At 36.9% G+C, this 23,916-nt stretch overlaps 1 protein-coding gene across 1 annotated transcript in view; it reads left to right on the top strand.

Moving 5' to 3' along the window:
- Positions 1-2,483: 2,483 nt before the first annotated feature.
- Positions 2,484-23,916, top strand: part of arhgef3 (Rho guanine nucleotide exchange factor (GEF) 3) — an 82,937-nt gene continuing 61,504 nt past the window's right edge. The window contains exons 1-2 of the mRNA XM_046875375.1: positions 2,484-2,795; positions 23,732-23,798. Of these exons, the coding sequence (XP_046731331.1) occupies positions 2,761-2,795; positions 23,732-23,798 (102 nt within the window). The 5' untranslated portion in view covers positions 2,484-2,760. The remainder of the gene's footprint in view (positions 2,796-23,731; positions 23,799-23,916) is intronic.

Here is a 23,916-nt window from a genome sequence, read left to right on the forward strand (position 1 = left end):
AGATGTTTTGAATAACTGAGCAGCAGTTATAAGCTTGTAGTCTTGGTGTTGATGACTATTTAATACTGGCTGTTACTCAACTATGAAATCATGATTTATCAGAGATCTTTTTTTTTTTTTTTTTTTAAGTGGTGCTTCCTGGGTACACTGGCTAACAGAAAGGAGAAAATATATATTTGGGATATACAGTTAAACTCTACAGTGTTCACATATCATTGATTTTACCCATTAATCAAGTTGCACTTTACTATTAATCAGTTTACTATTACTCACTCGTATTATTTTTATTTATATTCTTTATACACGCCAGTTGTTTTGTTACTTCTGAAGTTTTGCACGTTTTGCATTTATTTTCCCAAATTTATTGTCCTTTTTTTAAATATATAAATACACAAACCTTTTTTACCCCTGTAAAGGGTGACATATTTTGTGTTAATGGTGCATGAGTGCACACACATTAGACAGTAATGCAGTACAGAGTTCAGTCATGTAGTTTCCGTGTATTTCCACAAGATGGAAGCAGAGACGTGTTTGTTAAAGTTCATGACGCTGTGGTTCACCTGTTAAGCAAATTCAAAACGTTGCAGCAAAATACATTTATAAGAATTTTCTCTATCAAGTGACGTGAGAAGTGCTGCTATATTCAATAGAATGCTGGGGGCAAAACTGTTAATCATCACATTATAATCTAGCACTGTTTTTATAGCCAAGTAGAGTGCTATTTAAAGTGCCAGTTCTTTTGATTGCATTTTTTTTACTAATGTGGGCGGGGTTTGTGTATTAGGCCACACCCCCTGCGTCGCCATGTTTGGGTTTGACACTGCTGGGGGCAAGTGTGAAAAAAATACTTTTACAAACTTAATTACAATACAAAATTGTTTACAAAATGTTTCCTTAGATATGTTTAATAACATTTACCCTAGGTTTCTAACATAAGACCCTGCCCACAAACAATGTGTAAATACGAATGAATAATGTAAGCACAAATAATGAATTAAATATAAATAAACAATCAAATACATAAATACATTAAAAAACCAAATGTATGTCTACATAGATGCATACGTTCCATTAAATCAAAATCACTGACTTACGTTTTAATATATTTTTCTCCGTGAACATGTATTTAATTATTCCCAGTAGTCCCAATAATTTTCTATATTTCTCACTGCTTCTAGGAGCAGTGCAACCAAGTGTTATTTTAGGTTACAGTTTCTGTCCAATCAGATCTTAGCTGCTACATCACACGTTACCAGGGGTCAAATGTATCTGCCGTAAGCCCTTCATAATGTACACTGCGGGTGCCCTGTAGCTTACAATCCACGTTTCTTGAAGGTTTTAACTAATCAGATTGCGAGTTTGAGACATGGAGGCCATCTAGCAGGCGTTCAATTATGTCTGCATTTTCACATGCTTTGATGGATGGTCAGAGCTCGCAAACCGCATCTGTAGCAAACTGCACGAGTTCAAATATATTCTTGTGAATTTAATCGCTGTTTTATTATTCCACAATAGCTGAAAAAGGAGCAGAAATCGATTTGGTTGCAGATGCACTTACAATTATATTTTCAAGGTGGATTTTCAAGAAAAGCTGGACATCATGAGGGGAAGGTCAGCCGAAATCATTAAAAATGGTTGTTAAGCTTTTTCATGAACCATTTATACTTAAGTTTATTTACTGCTGAATTTTGCACAAAAACACCCAATTTGCCTTCAAATCAAAATCCCTGGGAAAACCGCAATGTAGAAAAATGCACAGAAAACCCGGGGTCATTTTATGAGGTTAATATTGATGCATCTGCTAAAGATGATGCATGTGGCGATGCAGCAGTGACTGCGGTGAATGAAAACTTGTTGAACTGTGTTCATTCATTCGTTTTTGCTGCATAAGATGATGCAGTGCTCTGTTATACTGCGTTTCTCTACAATTCTGATGGTTTCTATAGCCGTGGCATCAAAATGATTGTATTAAGAGGTGGAGTGATTCAGGAAGGACACCACTGAAAATCTAGTTGTGAAATGTATGAAGTTTTATTAAAATATTATGAAAATGGGCCTAATCAGAATCAGAATCAGAAATAATTTTTTAACCAAGTATATTTACACACACAAGGTATTTGACTTGGTGACAGGAGCTATCAGTGCAGGAGAAAATACAGACATAATATAACAAAATATAAGAAAAACAGACAATTAAACCATGCACTATATATAGAGATTGTTTCTGGTAAAAGAAAAGTTATAGAAAAGAAATGACTAATTGCATTTTATTAAGCACTGGATTATTTGATTAATATTGTTTCTTTTTCTATGTTAATAACGCAGACGTTGTTGATATATTAGTTTTTAGTTTGAAAGGTTCATTAAACAGGGTAGGTTTAGGTGGACCGCCTGTGGTAACACACTAAGCTCCTATGTTGTGGGCGTGGTTTGTAACAGAGGCCCCGCCCCTTTATGTCGGCGGCGCGCGTTGAGGCGTGCACGCGTGTCCCAGCAGTGCGGAAAAGGAGTAAAGACAGGAAAAGTAACCAAAAGGATAACATGCGTGTTGAGTTTACTTGATCACTGTTAAGATACTCTTTTATTAGTTCCGTAAGACGTTTAATTAATCAGGACATTTTACAATGGGCTGCTATTAGTAGACTTTTAGCCCAGATTCATCGTTACAGTATATAAATATATACTTTGAAAGAGCTGAACTGGATAAACTCTAATAATTTCCTGTTATAATTAAAGAAAAAAAAAACCAAATCCTGCTCCATGCAGACGGGGGTCGGGAGCCATGAACTATCCGGGTAAGAAATATACATCTTTACTATTTGTAAATAAATTTGCTGAAATTGTGGGAAACATGAGATTTATTCCCATTGATAATAAACAGAATAGAGACACACAATCATGAGTACACTTTCAAGCAAAAAGAATTAATAATATATACCATTAACTACTAACTAGAGAACTAAATCATTAATTGCCTTCCTGTTCTTGTTTGTTTATTTATTTATTTATTTATTTATTTATTTATCTATTTATGATAATTAAATTAAAATTACGTAAAATTCACATTTACGTGTATATATATATATATATATATATATATATATATATATATATATATATATATATTTAGTGTATTTGTTTATTCGGCTTTTGCACATTTTTTAATGCCATAACCTTATAACCTTCTCCTTGTATCTTTACAACATTGTCTGCACATTTTTCACTGCCGTAGACGTATAACTATTTACTTGTAATTTTCAAAAGTGTCTACACATCTCTTTACTGCTATAGACTTTATATTTATTTACTGTACATATATTTATATGTTGTACATATACTTACATATTTATCTGCACTTGTCAATTTGAACAAATGCTACTATTTGCACTTTTGGTAGATGCTAAACTGCATTTGGTTGCTGTCTCCCTGTACTATGCAATGACAATAATAATAATAATAATAATAATAAACAGACACCCTGTTGTCTGTGCACCAAAAACACATTAGATCAATATCTCGCCAGCCATTTCCTTGTATACACTCACTTTTTAATTACTTTTTTGGCGACTCAGATGTTTGGGATCTCCGTTTACAGGAGCAAACGTAGCATCACCTTGCGAAATGTCGCTTCACTGTGAGCTGGATTGTTCAGCAAGGTTCACTGACATGTGCTGTCTGCTTCACCTTGTTTCTAATTGTAGGCTTCAAGGCCACTGTGGTCGTGGTTCTTTGACCCTGAATCTCGTTATAGACCACCACAAAACACTTTTGCTGCTTATAATGTCCTATTAAACCATTAAAGATGCAAATGATGATTAAACTCATTTAAATAGGTTAATATAGAGGTTAATATAGGCCCTTAATATTTTAGGGGTCGTTGATATTGTAAAATTATATATAACCATACACCAACAACTGAACACAATATTCCTATTTAACAGCAGCCAATGATAAATAGAGAACTGCACCTTTTAGTTATGCAGAGTAACTTTTTAAGTTGGTGAACGATAAGGAAAATACCTAAAAAGATTTTTTTCCAGTTCCTGTCAAAAATTTGGAAACACCTAGTCTTTAATTTTTAATGACACACATGCTTGTTTCTTTTGTTTCTATGCAACAAACTTGGTATACAACAAAAAACGCTCACAAAAACTGGACAATGAATGAGTGAAAGTAAGCTCTGTGGACAGATGAGGCCAAATATGACATATCTGCCTCAAGCAGAAAAACATATGTAAGCCAGAGAACAGGAGAGATGACGTCAGCAAGCTGTTTCACCCCCACATTGGAACCAACTTCACTATACGACAAGACAATGAGCCGAATCATACATTTGAGCTCTGTAAACATTATCTAGGGTGCAAACATTCAGCTGGAATGTTATAGATTGTTATGGCCTACCCAGTTACTACACCTAAATCCAGTTGAACTGCATTGGGATGAACTGGATTACAAAGTCAGAAAAATATCTCCAGCTAGCTAAGAACATCTTTAGCAGGTTTTTTTTTGGCAAGGCATGACATTTCAGTATTTCAAGTATTTCAGCTGAATGTTTGGAGAAACGAACTGTCTGGATGCCAAGCGTGTGTAAAGCTGTTATTCATGCTAAGGGAGGATTCTTCGTTGAAAATAAGGTTTAGCATCTGTACATTTATATTTATGTTTTGGTCAAAGGAAATCTTCATACTGTCAAATGACCTAGTTTGTCAAAAACCATAAAGACTTTCCAAACTTTTGACAAACGCTGTATAATATATAATAGGAAATCAAACGGGAAGGTATCTTTCAGTTACTTTGAGTAACGTTGTAAATTGTTGAACACTGAAGAAGTGAAGATACCTGGAAACGCGCATCATATACATATATCATTAATCTAATTTACTGTAGTAATAATATCATTCAGTTTTATCCTTATTTAAAATTCGAAATTATGCATGCATTGTGCTTTGTTTGGAAATTGGGCATTTTCAAATCATACTATTAGATTACAAAAGATAATTTAGCTTGCTAAATGCTGGTAACAAGCTCATATGTATCTCTCATTAATCATGCGATTTCTGTATTTAAATCTCAATTTACATTGCCATAAGCCTATTAAACATTTTATGCCTGTCTTCTAGAACAACCATGATTTGTCCATTGCTAGCTGAATTTTCCTGCTATCTACAGGAGTGCCGAGGTACCCGTAGATAATTCTGTTCTGATACCTATAAACCTTCAGCCTAATTGGTGCCATTATAAGATAATCTCATACCTAAGCCTCATTAGATTCCTCATGTACTGAGAATGTGCATGTATTAAACAGCAAACTTACAGTTAATGTAATGCAGATATGATATCAAATGACCCTCGTTTATAATTAGGTCCCACAGCATATGTCTTGTGCAGAAGCCTGGCTCATGTCAGTAGATATGATGAGCTTGTAAGCCTCGGGGTCACATGTGTGATCTGGGCTGATTGTTCACCTGTTGCCTTATCAACAAGTGTGCATGTCTCAGGCTTTCTCTCTGGACAGTACGTCCATGTTTTTTTGTCTATTCTAACAGAGCTTAAATGACCCCAGAGCTGAGACAGAAGCAGCCGAGCGTACTCAATCATAAGCTTTGTACTAATCCCAGCTGAAAGTGTTCAGAAATCTCTTTTAACCGGGTGTGACTGGGGAGCTGTGCTAGTGACGAGGGAGGATTATTAAAGTCTTCCTAGATACGTTTTTGTGCTCATGAATGTGTCTCCAGAATGCCTGACTCCTAAGTCTCGTACAAGATTATGAATATTATATATATATATATATATATATATATATATATATATATATATATATATATATTTATATATTCTCTATTTAACTATGGATATATCTTGGTATTATTATTATTGAACCTTTTCAATGTTTATACACCATTTACATGAATGCCCTCATTTTATTGTACATCTCTGTCATTTTACAGTCTGTTCTGATTTTCAATCTTCTTCCACTTACTATTATTATTATTCAGAGTCTAAACTCTACTCCTCCTATAGCTTTCAAGCTGCAGGCATAAAACTCACCACAGGTCTTAATCTTACTTACTGTAATAACTGAAACAGAAATCTGATTTTCCCAACACTGAAGTTCAAACTGTCCAAAATCCCCTTTTGACCCACATTAGAAATTTTGGGCCGTTGTTATTCCTAAACCTTTCAAACTACTTTTACTGAAATCTTTTATTTAGGATGATCGTGTTTAAATTTTTTCATAGAGGGTGACCAAATATCATGAAAGCTCCCATAAACGTAGACTGAAGGAATGTTCAGAGCCTGGATTGGAATTTGTACAATTACGGATACACCTGCATGCCTGAAGGCCCTTTTCTCTACCTCACACTTTGTCAGTGTACCTGTTCTACAACTATATCTATCTATCTTTCTATCTATCTATCTATCTATCTATCTATCTATCTATCTATCTATCTATCTATCTATCTATCTAACTATCTGTCTATCTGTCTATCTGTCTATCTATCTATCTATCTATCTATCTATCTATCTATCTATCTATCTATCTATCTATCTATCTATCTATCTTTCTTTCTTTCTTTCTTTCTAAACATTACAAGAGTAATTCATAAAAAAAAAAAAATATATATATATATATATATATATATATATATATATATATATATATATATAGTATATAAGTATGCAGTATATAATAGATATTTTATGGTGACCTTTTCATCAAGGAGATGTTTATGTAACGTTAATGGAATGAGTCTCCAGCATCAGCATCTTGTTACAGATGAATTATTAGAGGGTAGTCTTGAAATTCAATATAGATGCATTTTCTAGTATTAACATTCGACAAGTTATATTTAAGCTTAAGCAGCAGTGCTGCTTTTTGAAATGTTCTCATTAGTTTGTTTGTTTGAATCGAAAGTAAAGTCAGGTGATGTTTCTGAAATACCATAGAGGAGTCATGAAAGTGAAATTCATGAGTAAAAATAGCAGGGATTCCACAATTTCCTCTTGAGAACTAAAAAGAAAATCACACACTAACCTCTATTTTGTGTGCTATTGTTATCGTGTTAGAATATAAACTTCCACAAATGCATAATTTGTGTTCTTATGAGGTACCCTATCAGAATAGCCATTGTGATTTACTAGTTGAGTTGTGTAAATTTTTGGAAGTTTCTACAGGAAAACCCCAGGCAACTTTTCTTATTACAGGTCATTATGTCATTGTTGCATGCCTACTTTCATTGGTGTGGGAGATTTCTCGGTTTGAATGCTGGGGAAACTCCCCCTTACTGATGCAGCTTCATGGTGGAAGTTACATCAAGCCGCATGTACTTTGGGTCGACATTTGGAGTGAGAGATTTAAATGTATTTCTTTTTTGTAAGCTTCAAAACCTCACCATCACACCCATGGGTGAGGTTTCCCTGATCTGGTGCTTGCTCCAGTTTGACAATGCCCTAGTGCACAACACCAGCTCGATGAATATATGATTTTGTTTAGAGGTCGTCTAATTCATTGGTTTTGCCGATTAATCGACGATTGATGGAACTATCTGCTATAAGCAAAAATGTATACCGATAGTTTTTCCGGGTTGCGTTATAAAGTACAAGAGCAGCCTTTAGAGGCGAATCACTGACACCACATGCTCTTTATTTAAAGTGTCTTTTAAAATTCACTTTGGATGTAACTGTTTTTATTTATTTGAAGTGTTAACTTTTGGTTTCAGTTTGAATGCATGTATGTTATTTTCCTTAATATTTATAATATAATTCATATATTCATATATATTTAATTTAACACATTTTCATGATTCAGTACTGTTTTTTTGTAATAAAGTTCAGTACTTTTTTTTTTTTTTATCACTTGATTAATCCTTTATCAGGTAGTACGATTTAACCTGGCTCTTGGTATTGGTAAAATCCACTTTCAGACAACTTGTAGTTTTTACATGGTTGGAGTGAAATTTGTCCCAAAATGGCACGAAAAGTGGAATGGGATGTTCAAAAAGCCCATACAAATCTAAAAATTAGGTGTCCACAAACATTTGCCTATATAAGTTTATGATTATAAGGATATTGAATTGAATTGATGAATTAATGAAGATGAATTGGGTATTGCTGTGCCATGGCACTGAAACACAAAAACAAATAATTTCGGAGATATAATTGTACGATTAATTTTTTTGTATCACTTCCCATCAAGTAACAAACGTCTATGAAAACACTACCTGCTTTCATAGCAATAGTGTATAAGGATGTGAAAGCAGGTATTTGAGGTAGAGACTGTGAAGACATTTTAAATTTACATTTCTATGGCATTTGGCAGACCCTCTTCTCCAGAACGACTAACAACTGAGCATGTTGAGGGTTAAGGGCCTTGCTCAAGAGCTCAGAAGTGGCAGCTTGGTGGTGCTGGGATTTGAACTGTGTGACCCTCTGATGTAGAGTCCAATGCCTTAACAACTAAGGTACCACCTCCCCCCCTTGAGTGGTAAAAACACCAACCACTCATTAAAAAAAAAAAAATTCGGTTGAGGCTACTGGAAGTTAAAATATATTACACTTAAAATAATGTAACGACAAAAATGTACTTATCTACAGCTATTCAAATATAAGCACACTGCTCTATGCCATCAGCATGTAAACCAGATCTTAATGCAGCTGGGGTTGTGCACATTGGCATTGTCATGCTAGAGCAAATTTGGGTCTTATACTTCAAGTAAGGACATCCTGCAACTTTGGGGTAACATTTTGTGGATGAACCGCTTTTACCAATTTAAATAATTAACAATATCTGGGAGATACTGTAAAGATATATACTGTAAATGCTATTCAGTAAGTGCTGACATGTCAAATGCAAATCCAGTCTCCAGTGTGGATCTTTTGAAGTTATTTATTTGTTATCGTCCAGCCTTCCACCCTCCGCTCGACAAACACATATATGATTCGACCAATTTGATCAATAGACAGTAATAAATAATATTGTAGTATAAATGTTAGTTTTTTTTTCACAGTAGCTTGGCTATCACAATATTGTTCAATGCTCATTTTCCGTGTTTTCTGCGTTACTTCTAAATGGAATAAAACTCTACCATGGCGTTGCTGAATTCGCAATTCTGATTGGTCAGAAGTTTTCAAAGAATTTACTCTTAACCTCTGATATTGGTTTTAGCTATAATGTTTACATTGATTTATTTGTTCTGTCTAACAACCTAACCAGCCAATTGGTTGTAAAAATAATAAAAAAAAAGTTGAATAACAGGTATAAAACGTCCAGATTTGCTGTTTTTGGGACACCATGAGATTATTGATAATTCTTTTTATTTTACTGCCTAGTAAAAAAAAAGCCTCATATTGTGGCCTACAGCACCTCTTTTACCAAAGGTTTAAATCTACAACTGTTTTCTGATTGAACCGAAAGGATTTATAAAGAGAGGGAAGTTCCGTTTGTAAGAGGGTTCATTTTAAAACTACACATTCCTACACTTTGTTAATGCCATTCATAATGTTGGCAATTCTCTAATTTTGGATCTGCAGCTGTCCCTAGATTAGATTTGTATGTAAGTCTCTCTCTCTCTCTCTCTCTCTCTCTCTCTCTCTCTCTCTCTCTCTCTCTCTCTCTCTCTCTTTCTTTCTTCTTTCTTTCTTTCTTTCTTTCTTTCTCTCTCTCTCTCTCTCTCTCTTTCTTTCTTTCTTTCTTTCTTTCTTTCTTTCTTTCTCTACTCTCTCTCTATTTCTCCTCACCACCTGTCAACTGACACAGAAGCTCATGGGCTCTCTCAGCTGTGATGAAAAAGCCTGTCATAAAGCACCAGGTGGATTTTTGCCTACGCTGCCTTATCATCAGTAACTCGCTTCTTTTTTTTTTTGCTCTACACAGGCTTCATCCTGAAAAGACTTATGTCCTCCCAGTCATGATTCACACCGATACAGCATGTGCTAGAACCGATAGCTGGGTATGAATTGCGCTTAAGGCGACTATTGGATTATGAGCACATTCATGGTGTCAGAACACAGTGTCTTTCCTTTTTCTGATCGCTTTTCCAAGTCAAAACATTTCTCAAGAGTTGTGTATACTCTTCACATACAGATTTAATTATGTAAATGATATTTTTAACAAACAATTGTCCATAAACTCCTAAATATTTGTTTAACCACAACTTTCGGTCTCTGGAAAGTCTGGAAAGCTTATAGCTTTTATGTAAAAATGGATGAACGGATGGCAAAATTGAACTAAAAAAATGCTAATCGTGCTAAAATCTGCTACACACCCTCCACCCATCTGATTTGCCAGGAAGATAAACTGGTAGCTATAGCACTATATTGCATTCTAGATTCAAATCCGAACAAAAAATTAAGCATCTCAAATCAGACATAATCTATACTCTAATGATCGTTTTCTTATTCGAGTCTTATCATTTCACATTTACACTTCAGTGTCTAATATCTGATACTACGATCAGGCATACCTTTGCCATCAATCAGGCATAACATTATGACCACCTTTAGAATAATGTGTTGTGTTTGCTGCCAAAACATTGCTGACTACCGAAATTAAACCGAATCATGACTTAAAAAAACGTTTTTTCCAATTCCGTGTACCGTAACACCCCTAGGAGCTCGTCTGTTGGATCGGACCACACAATCCAGCCTTTGCTTCCCACGTGCATCACTGAACCTTGGCCGTCCATGACCCTGTCGCCAGTTCACCACTGTTTCTTCCTCAAACCACTTTTGATAGATACTGACCACTGCAGACCAGGAACATCCCACAAGAGTTGCAGTATTGGAGATGCTCTGACCCAGTCGTCTATTTTTGTAAATCACAATCATAATTGTCAAACTCGCCAAAATCCTTACGCTTGTACATTTTTCCTGCTTGTAACACACCATCTTTGAGGACAAAATGGTCTCTTGCTGCCTAATAAATCCCACCCACTAACAGGTGCCATGATGAACAGATAATCAGTGTTATTCACTTTAACAGTCATAATGATATAACGTCATAATACTATGCCTGGTCTATGTGTATGATCCTGCTCTTGCACTATTGTGTGCTCAAACCCTATAGTAACCTGCAATTTGCAGATGAGAACAAAATACAAGGATATCACCCAGGCACGCTGATGTGGTTTAGGAACCGTGTGACCAACTGTAATCTTTAAACATAAACACTTTAACGTTAGGTGGGCGGCTGTCGTGGAGAACAGATTGTTCTGTCCCTAAAGACCTCAGCTCCAAAAAGATACATTTATACCAGAATCCAAAACTCCTGATAAGATTCGTATGTGCTTTTTGATCATCCCATTACACATTTAGTCCCCATTTGATGTTATAATAACCTCCACTCTTCTGGGAAGATGTTCCAGTAGATTTTGGAGTGTGCTTATAAGATTTGTGCCAAGGGTGTTGATGTACAGTAGGGGAGTTGAGGAGGCCTGGAGTGCAGTCAGCATTCCAATTCATGCCAAAGGTGTTCAGTGGTGTTGAAGTCAGAGTTCTATAGCAGGCCACTCAAGATCTTCAACTCAAATTTTATAAACCATATCTTCTTGGAGCTGGCTTTGTGCACAGGAGCATTGTCTTGCTGGAACAGACTTAGGTCTTCTAATTCAAGTGAAGTGGAAATGTTATATTTGCACGTCCAGAGACATCCTATACATTTGTGTGCCAACAGTTCTATGGTATAAGAAACCGCACAGGAGGCAGAATTGAAGATGCAGCGATTTTCATTGGGAGTGATGAGGCTTGATAGGATTAGAGTGAGTTTATTAGAGGGACTGTGTGCAGGTAGGGCGTTTTGGACGCAAGGAGAGAGAGGCATGAATTACATGGTTTGGACATGTGCAGAGGAGGGACATGGGGTATATTGATAGAAGAATGGAGGATGGAGCCACCAGGCAGGAGGAAAAGAGGAAGGCCAAGGAGGAGGTTTATGGATGTGGTGAGGGACGACATGCAGGTAGCTGGTTTGAAAGAGGCGAATGTGGAGGACAGGGGGGAATGGAGATGAATGATCTGCTGTGCGACCCCTAATGAGAACATATGGGGTTTGTTTGATAACAGTTTTCCATAAGTTGTAAATTGACCAGTTTTCTTTTCAGCTCAGGGAAACTTGTTGAAAATGTTGCTCATGCTAATCAGACTTGTGATACAGGCGTAACTGAATGACGAAGAAAAGTATTTTTTTTTCATTTGATGATGTAGCAGTGAAATACTGGGCACTGGTAAAGGTAAACTGGGGCAACGAAGGATTTTATGTTAAATACGATGTAGATGTTTGTGTAGAAGTTGTTGCTTTGTGTCTGAGGTAAGCTGAACTTGTGAGGTGGAGTGTCATGGGACATGATGTAATGTTTAGTCTCATTCCGCCTACATGTCAGTGTGTATCCAGGTTTGGGATTGTGTGTGTGTGTGTGTGTGTGTGTGTGTGTGTGTGTGTGGGCATGTTTTTAAATGTTGGTGAGAACCAAATGTCCCCACAATGATAGGAATAGGTTTGACCTTGTGGGGACTGGTTTCCCATGTCTGTGTGTGTGTGTGTGTGTGTGTGTGTGTGTGTGTGTGTGTGTGTGTGTGTGTTTGGGCTCAGGCTTCCTTTTCTGCTAAGTGGAACACTGATGTAGTTGGAAAGAGTGAACAACAGGTCCCGCAGGACTGATAGGGAAACACACACACACACACACACACACACACACACACACACACACATACGCCCAGAGCCAAAAGTAGTTACACTGCGATTACCATCATCAGCTTCCACTTGCCCTTGTATACTCCGTCTCTCATTCAAAGCAGGAAAAAAGAGACGTTACACAGCAGTTCCCCACAGGCACAACAGAACGATACTGCTCACAAAAGGGCAGTGTTTTAAATCAGAAAATCAGCTGACTAAAATATTCAACGTGTAAAAACCTGCTAAGAGGATTAAATCTTGGGAATCTTTTAAGTGCACATGAACAGCCTGCTTTTCTCTCCGAGAAGCATACAACCTATACTCACAGGCACTCTAAACCTAAACTTCTTGGAAAACGTGAAGAACATCTCACACCCTCATAAAGCCCTCACACACCCTTGCCATTTTCGGATCCCGCCTGCCGACAGAGTCCATGCCATAAACGTTTGCTGTTAACTTTCAAGACACAGATTGTACATGTGATCATGGCATAATCATACTGCAGATACTTTGCAGGATTTAGCAGCATGGGTTTGTGCAAAACTCGGCACTGTTACTCGCATTATGTGCCATTCTGGAATTTGACGGTATGATGACACCAGAATCTAGTTAGTAGTGCAAATATTTAACCCAGTTTTTAATTATTTAATGTATCATGTATGTTTTTTGCTTTCATGTTTTCATGTTTAATGCTCACCACTATGTAGTTTCGCTTCTTTGAAGTTCATGTGCCTATACAGATGTGTGTCTGTCACCGGAGCCACTCTGTAGCTTTTTTATTTTCCATGTGCAGGTTGAATGACCTTTATAGGAATGATACAAATTTTTTTTAACATCCCTTTTCTCAGAAATGTCTTGCGTAATTCAGTTTCAATGAACTCCTGTATGAGTTCCTGTATTTGCAGCATCAGAGTTTGTTGCAGTGTTCACGCTTTGCCAGCAGAGGGAGATAGATCATTAGATAGAGAGATGATCTGAGGACAGATTTTTGGTAAATCATAGATGATCTGTTGTACACATCTACTCCAAATAATACATGTAACAGTTGGCAAACGGCTTTGTTTGTACAGAAACTAAGACATTTCGGGTCTTGCTGTTATTAGAAGAACGTCAGTTTTGGAGTGGTGACAGTAATTCTGTGCACATGAGGCCACATCACACCAACCCGGCATCGATCAGTTTTCTCTAACAGCAAGCCACATTGTGTTTTTATTGCTAAGTAGCTGTAAACCCCCAAAAAAAACCCAAAACAACAAATAACATATTAAATGCTAGTCATTTCCAGATTTTTGCCTTTAATCGTGAAGACAGAAAAGTCTGGAGTCACAGGCAGACATTTATTGTGAAGGCGGGAAGAGATTAATGAGATTGAGAAATTAATCTGAGGGACGGTTATTTTGTTTGTGAGTTCCAGAGATGTTGATTAGCTTTATGACGGACAGCTTTTGAAAGAGATAAAAAGGAAGAGAAGAAGCTTTGTTTCTGTTACTGTTGTCATGGCAGCTTTTTTTTGTTTTTTTTTTTGTCTCAGAGACAGTATGCAGGGAAAACACGTGTGTGTGTGTGTGTGTGTGTGTGTGTGTGTGTGTGTGTGTGTGTGTGTGTGTGCGTGTGTGCGTGTGTGTGTGTGTGCGTGTGTTTCCTCTGCAGGTAAAAGGCCAGAGTTCAGGAAACAGCTTTATTATGTTCTCTTTACTGACAAAAAAAAAAAAAAAAATCGAAAGTTTACCCTTCCTCTTCTTTTTTTTTTTAAACTGTTCACCTGGAAAAAAATCATTCAGAGTGAAATATTTTTTCTGCTTCAGAATGACAGCTTCTAGAAATATGAAGGCACAAAACAACAATCACTTTTCTAATAATAGAGTCACTTCACACTTCGTTGCAAAACTTAACATGCAACATCTTTATTCTAACTGACAATTTAAGCGATCGGCCCATTAATCAGTTTTGGGTTTTTTTGTGCTTTGAGTAGATACCGCCCAAAAAAAGAGTCGATCCACTAAAAAGACTCGAGTTGATTTCCAAAAAGTCTAAAAAAACGTAGATCCAATAAGAGTCGGTTGTTAAAAATGTCCACAACAAGGAGTGATATAAATAAAATAATGGATCTACCAAAAAAAAAGAGTTGATCCACAACAGATTCCATTCTTAAGAGACGATTTCCAAAAAGTGTCGATCCACTAAAAAAGATTCAAATCCCAAAAAGGCCATCTACACAAAAAGAGTCAATCCACAAAAAGAAAGTCGATTACCAAGAGTTGATCGTTTAAAAAGAACGAATTCCTCAAAAGAGACAATTCCCTGAAAAAGAGTCGATTCTGAAAAAAGAGTTGATTTTCAAAAGAATCGATTCAACAAAAAGAGTCGATTCATTATTACAAAACATATACAGCATGAAAGTGTTGAAAGGTGTCCATTTCACACACTTCAATGATTTACCTGGTTCCTTTTATTCCAACCAGACACAAAAAAAGGCAAAAAAGGTGAATCTTTTTCCATTGTGAATCGAATTCGGTGTTAACTGACTCATTTGGAATTGCAATAATCAGTTGCAGACTCACTTTATACGATGTAAGATCTATTTATTGACCCCATCACGTATGTTTCAGAGTTTGTTTGTCTGCTATACAGCAAATGCTCTGCTCTAAGTGTTAATCCTACAATCCAGCAGCTTTTTTCTTCACCTAGAATAACTGTTACCATAATAACGATAATAAACACGGCGCATATTGAGCGACATCTCGTGCTAATGCACGGCCTTGCAGAGCGTGTGTTCCTCTTTGGGCTGTTTTCACATGTGGCAGTGTTTATAGGGCGCTCAAGGCACAGAGGTCTTTCTCATGAGCCGAGTGCATAATTACAGGACAGCTCACTTAATCTCTGCTGGCTTTTCTGACTGAAATTAAAACATCCACACACAGTTGCTCTCATGCAAACCCGCGTTCTGCTTTCATGTTCTCCCACTGTGGAACTGCGGGCTGGCTTTGGAATAAAGTCGCGTTTCAGGACTAATTTTTCACGAGAGACTCGGGTTTGAAATTGTGAAAAATTGCTTTTGTCTTGCTAGATATATGAATGGTTTTTCTCTCTTTAATGTCCGCAAATATTCAGCAAATAGTCACTTAATATCGTTTTCATCTGATCATAATAAACTGCATTTTGTATTATTCAAAGATAAATTAGCGCACGACTGCAGTAACGAGCGATAACAGGAACTAGGAGGTTTTGTCAACATCCAACACTTTACATGTTAATAGAAATAGAGAAAATCTGTGTTATTTTTTAATAGCTAAATTATGTACATTTACATGTACAATGTACATTATTCATGCAAAAATGTGTGGACATTTGACCGTAAGATTCGTATTTGCGTTTTATACACCCCATTCCACATTAAATCCACATTCGCTGTTTGATTTTGGAGTGTGGTTGTGGAGATTTCTTCAGCCATAAGGGTGTTAGTAAAGTGAGGTACTCATGTAGGTGAGGTGAGGAAGTCTGGGGTGCAGTCAGCGTTTCAACACGTGTAAAGGTGTTAAATAGGTGTAATAGCGGAGCGCTATAAAGGGGAGATCTTCCACTCCAACCCATGTAAAGCATATCTTCATGGTGATGGCTTTGTGCACATTCTGGAACAGGTTTGGTTCTCCTAGTTCAAGTGACGGGAAAATTGTAACGCACCCAAAGACATCCTGTACAGTTGTTTAGCTTGAACTTTGTGGTTACAGTTTGGGGATGAACCATGTACAGTACGGCTGGAAAAGTCAGGCTTTCCAATAAGTTTATGCATTGTGAGTTTTAGTGATCCAACTTGTGTTGAATTAAGTGTAAATGTAATGAGTGCTATGAATTACAACCTAACTGAAATATAGGACTTTCCCTGCAAATACAGGACTTAGGGTCACCCTGTTATCTTCCCGTGTAGCACATGTCACTTCCTGATAGGTACACCGTCCAGGAATGCTTCTCACATAGCCTGTAATGAAAGCACAAGATTTATTAGCAGGTTTTGCTTTGTGTGTGTTTTTAACCTCACTGCTTGGAAACCCAAGAGTCCTGTTTTAAAAAAGCACAGAACGGAATGTACCGAAGTAAGGTGTTTCCAAAATTGTACATCTTAATTCTTCACTGTAATTGCTGTAGAATGCAAGTTTACTAACCACTAGAGGGGGTCTTGATGCAAGGACGAGCGAGGAAAGGGAAAAATGTTTATTCCAGTCGAAGACTACATTGGCAGACGAAAAACAAGCCGTTGTTCATCTCATTACCTACACAAGGATTTGTGCTACTTTCACTTTTTAAACAAAAATATACTTTTGGTCATCAGTATTTTGCTATTGTCATGTCTGGCAGCGGCTTTTTTTATTTTATTTTTTTTATTTTTTTATCTTTGAGCGCTTCTATGAATTCCTTCTTGAAATATATTTCCGTCTCCCTAGTGCAGGGGGCAAACAAACTTGAGGCAGGAGTGGGTGAACTTGTGCATTAACCACCTCCACTCGAGAGCTGATTACACAGCACCTTGGCCGAATCACACCATGGAATAAAAGCCTAAGCGCACGAAGGGTGAGTGGGTATGACAGCAAGCAGTTCGGCCTACAAGTGCATATTAGTCTCTGGTGTTTACACCACAGGCTGTAGGAGGATCAGTCCATTTATGGCCATTTCCTGACCTCAGGAGTCTCAGTGGGGTCCAGGACAGGACACTTGTTTTCAGCTCTAATATCGACTCTGTTGTTCTGCTTGGAGGAAATAGTCATAAAAAATACTTGTTGGGATGCTATTTAGTTACATACGAATATTTTTTTTGTGTGTTTTAAAGGGCTGTCGCAATGATGAATCACAGCTTTATCATGGTATTTTAGTCCTGATTGCTGATTCTCAGGCAATTTCCTGGTTGTACTTATGTTATCGGAATCTCGTTGCTGTTTTCCTTTTTTCACTTTATTGGAATATAAAACTAAATACAATCTGTAACATCTGTAGTGTTTTTTTTTTTATTAGCGGTCACTACGTATAAACACTTCCCTTCTGCCTACCCTGGTCAGGGTCTCGGTGGATCTGGAGTCTTTCCCCGTAGAACACTGGAATCAAGGCAGTAGAGAATTGACCCTTGACAGGATGCCAGGTTATTACACACCTACGAGTCATTTATGCAGCCAATCTGCTTAATTTTCTGTATTTTTGGAATGATGGGAGGAAACCAGTAGCCAAGAGGAAACGCAGGATAAAACCTGAGGCCTGTGGGAGGGGGCGTAGCTGTTTCCTGTACCTGAATCAGAATAATTTATTGGTCCCATAGGAAAAATTGTTTGCAGTTGCTCACAGTAACATGAAAGTGAAGATTAAAGTGGAAAAAAAAAGAAAATGTAAAAAAATATACGCATGTTATATATTAAATGAAATGTAATGTGGAGCAGCATGAAATTAAATGTGTGATAGTTAAACAAGTTATTGCACATGTAACAATTATTATTATTATTATTATTATTATTATTATTGCACTGAAATTATTGAACATAATTGCCCAAGATATTAGCATTATATAAGTAGGGCATGAAACTCTATATCAAGCCTTTACAAAACACTTGCACTGGAGACTCCTTCAGAGGAAAAATGTACAGAATACGTCACTATATGAACATTTTTAATTGTCTAATCAAAAAGAGCATGTTAATGTAAATCACTTTCTGGAACTGCTGTCTGGGTTGCGGTAATAGAAAATGAATCAATACCTTGTGACTTCAGAGTTTACACCAACTGAGAAACGAGCTACAGGGAAGTGCAAATTGTGTGTGTGTGTGTGTGTGTGTGTGTGTGTGTGTGTGTGTGTGTGTGTGTGTGTGTGTGCCCCAGACTGGCTATCTAAGGATGCATTTTATCAAGCTTTACCATCCTCTCTGGTCTCTGGTCAGTGTATTGTTATCAAACCAGCGCTCCAGATCATGACCTTTAAAGGTTGCGAGAAAGAGGATTCTGCTGATAAAGTGGGAAGAGACAGCTCCATCATTAGACACTGGGGGAACACGAGGTGTTTTTAGAGATAATAGATTAGTACAAATCGCACTGAGTACATTGGCAAACGCGAGGGCTTTAAAAAGACCCCGCACTGAATAACACCTCGGGTTTAATTATTGATCGCGGTTTGAGTAATTGCAGGGCAATAAATCAGCATTTCACAACTTCTCGGACACACCGAGCTAATCTGTAGAACTTTAGTTTAGCTAGCACACTGTGGTTAAATACTGTTTTCCTGTAGGAACATTAACACATCCTTTCCTCTGAGGTAGTTTTTGTCAAGCTGAGAACTTTTGTGAAGCAAACAGCTATGCTTTATAGAACATGAAATTTTTTTATGTAACATCATCAACTACTTTAGCTAATGGTCCTGGTAGAGTTCTCTGTTAGCCACAAAGTTATTACACATTGACTGAGAGGTTCTGAGATTCTTATAGCCATGGATGCCTTTTTAAGTATAAAATAAATCTTAAATTTTTTTTTACAATTTGCTTATTAAATCAGTTATGCTAATTAATGATACTTTAATAAAGTATATAATATATAGGTTAGTTGTGATAAAAAAATACATTTATTCCTGAATCCCGTTATGCTTCCCGAAACCTTTAGTTTTGATAAATGATAAGTGTTTTGATAGGTAATTGTTGGAGCACATAATCTGTATCTACCAAGTGCATCTTATCATCAAGCATCAATGCTTTTCTACTCAATTCAAAGCATTTCTACTCAAATCGAACTCAAATGTACTCAACCCCCCCATAAGGCCTACTTCCTATTTTTTTTTTTTTTTTTTTTTGGAGAGACAAGTAATCATTACATAATTTTTCTAAAATCGAATGCACCATGGTTGGCCTTTTTTTGTGAAATATTTGATCTCTAATAGATCTGATTTCATATTAATGCACTGGTCATTAATATTCTCCATTAAGTTTGACAGAAAGCGAGGATTCCAAGACACTTTTGGAGTTTTATTTAAAGGAGGAAATCAGACGGGATGAGAGCACCAAGAAGAATGTTACTAATCCAAAAAAAGATAAAGCTGTAAAGACTGACAGCTCAACTAGTTGCATTGGCTCATCTGTTGTTACTGGGATAAATAAAAACTCACTACTCTAATTATATATATTTTTTCCTTCAACCCCCAGAACCTTAAGTTTCTGCAATTTTTAATTTTAATTTTTCTAAATGTAACACTTGAGTGCTATTGAATTCCATTAAAAAAATGTTTAACCCATAACATCTTTATAGCGTTTGATGTAACAGGAGAAAAGAGTCAGATAAAGTTAGTTGGTTTGTCACAACAAAGGGTTTGGATAAACAGCTTAAGATCTACAGAAGGTCTCCGTCAGGAAAGGGGATAATGCGGCATGGCTCAGCGGGGGGATTGGGGGGTGGGTTTCCTCAAACGCTGATAAACAGGTCGACTGATTCTCCTCAGGCGGAATGTGAACTTAAACAAAAGCTCCTGCTGGTGTTAGCAGGCCAAAGCAATTGTGTTTTAGAAACCCAATGTTTCTGAGCTTACTGCATTCTGTCTCGAGTGGCTTTTACTGTCATTTCAACCAAATATTCTACTGTACACATGGAAATGCAAGGTTCTCCAGGACCAAGCTGCTACATAATACAACACAAATTAAGACTTAATGATTTAAAACTAGCTAAAACAAAAGACTACATAAAGTCTACATGTGCAAACCTCATTTAGTGCAAACCACAGACTTAATGAGAGATTATAGTACAGTAAATGTGTGTTACTCGCACAATACAGTATAAGTACATTGTCCATATAATAGTAATGAACACTGTTCATGTAACCTTTTTGTGGTTTAGTGTCAGTTATGTTTCCATGAAGGTGATTTTTGTGTGTGTGCCTGCATCATTCTATGTATTGATTAAAAGATTGTTTGTGAGGAGTGCATGTATGTGTGTGAGAGGTGTGTGTGCATGTAAATGTAAATGGAGTGTGTCAGAATATTAATGTAGCACTGATGACTATTCCACTTTAAATTATTAACTTATTTGACGCTTACTGATGCAATTTAAAAGCAGCAAAATACACCATTAACACGTGTGCTATGAAAAGTTTTATGCAAGTGTCTGTTGTCAGTGATTAGTGTTTTCTTTTTTTTCTTTTTACTAATCAGGTGCTTTAAAGTGATGTAAGGAAGGTTATATATTTTTCCATGTTCTCTTTTTGGAAGATTCCATCTCTCTGGGGCATTTCTTTAAACGGATGGTGTATTTGTAAAGCTACGGGGAGTGGAGTTGGCCATGAGTGATACGCTCAGTCATCACCTGAAAACGTTAGTCGAGGCCTGGAAAAGTTAGACGTTAGATGTTCTTGACATAGCAAATACGCTGTTTGGCCTGCGTCGATTGATATGGACGATTTCATCGATCACGCTGCTACCATAAGTGCCAAAAGTCTGTCTACGCTAACAAAGAAATGTAATCAATGCAATGGATATTTGGAATGAATGCTAATATTTTTCGACCAATTATTTCTAAACATTGGTGGCTCAGTGGTTAATGCAATGGGTTACTGTTTTGGAAGAAGAAAGGGTTCAAGCTCTGGTATTGCCAAGCTGCCACTATTGGGGCCCCTGGGCAAGGCTCTCAACCCTCAGTGCTTTAACCCTTAATTGTATCATAGCTGCTTCTGCATGCTAATCTTTTTGTGTGACAGCTGATAACTTTTTAAAAATGTTTCTATTCAATGTGGAAGTTTGTAATACGAATTACTATTATCAGAGACATGTTTGAAGGACAAAGTATATAAAGTACATAAAGCAACATAAGCAGAAAAAGCTTAATTTATGGGATCTGTCAAAAAATTCATACTGATTACAATTTACTGTGTGCTTACTTTAACGATGTGATGTATGTGCTTTTGCCTCTACAAGGATGAGACCATTTCTTCCTCTACATATGATGTAACGTGTTATTTAAGGAAGATTGTAATTTGGGGTATGCTGTTATATGAAAACACCCACTATTGCCCAGAAATGAATTATTTTGCAATAGCATTAAGTTCAGAAGCATCTTATAGCTATTCTACCCAACTATTATGCTTTTGTATCAATAGAAAAGCACACAATTTCCACCATTTCTTGCTATTTATTCTAGATTGTAAAAAGTCATCCCCTCTCCAGCTTCTCTTGTTTTCTCCTTTTTCTAGAATAATAAAAACACAATCAAAAATCGAAGCTAAACTATACTACTTTGCCCTGAAGATTTATGCATGTCTAAAAACTGTATTTCCATGTGATACAGTGTATCAGGAAATTATTCACAGCACTTTTTGTTATGTATGTTACAGCCTTATTCCAAAATGGATTAAATTCATTATTTTCCTACAATATAAATCACATGTACAAAGGTATTTACAGCCTTTGCTCAATACTTTGTTGAAGCACCTTTGGCATCAATTACAGCCTCTTTTTAAGTTTGATGCTACAAGCCTTGACACCTATTTTTGGAGAGTTTCTCCCATTCTTCTTTGCAGAACCTCCCAAGCTCCATCAGGTTCGATGGGGAGTATCGGTGCGCAGTCATTTTTAGATTTTCCAGAGATGTTCATTTGGGTTCAAGTCTGGGCTCTGGCTGGGCCACTCAAGTACATTTACAGAGTCCCATAGCCACATTGTTATCTTGGCTGTGTGCTCAGGGTCTTTGTCCTGTTGGAAGATGAAATGTAGCCCCAGTCTGAGGTTCAGAGCTTGGTTTTCATCAAGGATGTACATTGTTGCATTCACCTTTCCATCGATCCTGATTAGTCTCCTATGTCCTGCTGCTGAAAAACATCCTCACAGCATGATGTTGCCACCACCATGCTTCACTATTGGGATGGTATTGTCAGGTGATAAACAGTGCCTGGTTTCCTCCAGACATGACGCTTGTCATTTATGCTGAAGAGTTTGATCTTTGTTTCTCATGGAGAGTCCAACTCCAGGCAGGCTGTAAAATGCCTTTTACTGAGGAGTGGCTTTCGTCTGGCCACTCTACCATATAGGCGTATGTATTTTATCAATTTTGGAATATGGCTGTAAGAATAAAATGTGGAAAAAGTGAAGCACTTTGAATACTTTCCGGATGCACTGTAAAAGTGCTAGCACAAGAGACTCTTTCAGTGTTAAGTAAACACCTCCTTACAGAAACTTTACCTTACAGTATTAACAACCATTCTTTTTTAAATAATAATGTTTCCTTGGGTCTGTTTGTTACAAGCCTTATATGTTCTTTTGATTGAGCTGTTACTATAGAAACAATAAAGCAAGCTCATTCGTATTAACAAGTGATTTTCTATATCTCAGCTTCTCTTTATGCAAACAAAGGGTCTTGTAAAATCAGATTCAAGCTTTCAGCAGGCCTGTCTAAATTTTTTTTAACAATAACATCAATTAAGTCAATCAAGATCAGTAAAACATTTTAGCTTTCTTGTATTTTTATATGTGCACTCTACTCTACTTGACACACACACACAGAAAGACACACACATAGAGGAAAAATTCTGAGACTGTTTTTTCAATGATGTTTCAGAAAAGTACAGTCATAACTATATCTGCACACCTCCTGTTTAACCATAGCAAAAGATAAACTCTCGTCTTTGGTCATATGTCATTTGTCTATATTACTGTCTCTTATTTCTGGGAATTGCTATTGAGTCAAGCTCACACTAAAGCTTCATTCAGATGCCTTTTAAATGAGCCAAGATCATCCCCTATAACATCAAAGTGTGCACTGAGCTCTTTCCGAACCCTTTCTTTCATTTCTGCAGACTTGAACCCTTTGTCATTCTTGTCGGCTTTTGATGTAGCCCACATGCCCTTCAACCTCACAGACAGTATGTAGAACCTCCTTTCTGTCCATTAGCATCAAAGGCACGTGCTAATAGCAATAGAGTCGGTAGCTTCCTGGGGTTAAAGTGCTTCTTGAGGCAGGACGATTGAGGATTTCAGTCATCGGCTTTAGAAACGAATGTGACCAAAAGCATGTTTTGACACGACCTCCTGTTTTTGTTTTTATTCTTTTTTTCATTTGTAGGCCGACGCTGCAAAGAAAGAGCTCCTTCTCTCTCTTCTCATCGACAGAGAGGTGGATATTCACAGGGGTGAGTTCTGTGTACTTGTACTGTAGAACTCAATCCAATTGTTTTCAAAATACTTCTCACTTTGGTTAACATCTTTCACACTTATAATTTAGCTATAAACTTTAACTTTATAAACTTA

Source organism: Silurus meridionalis, chromosome 19 (assembly GCF_014805685.1).
Source record: "Silurus meridionalis isolate SWU-2019-XX chromosome 19, ASM1480568v1, whole genome shotgun sequence".
NCBI lineage: Eukaryota > Metazoa > Chordata > Actinopteri > Siluriformes > Siluridae > Silurus > Silurus meridionalis.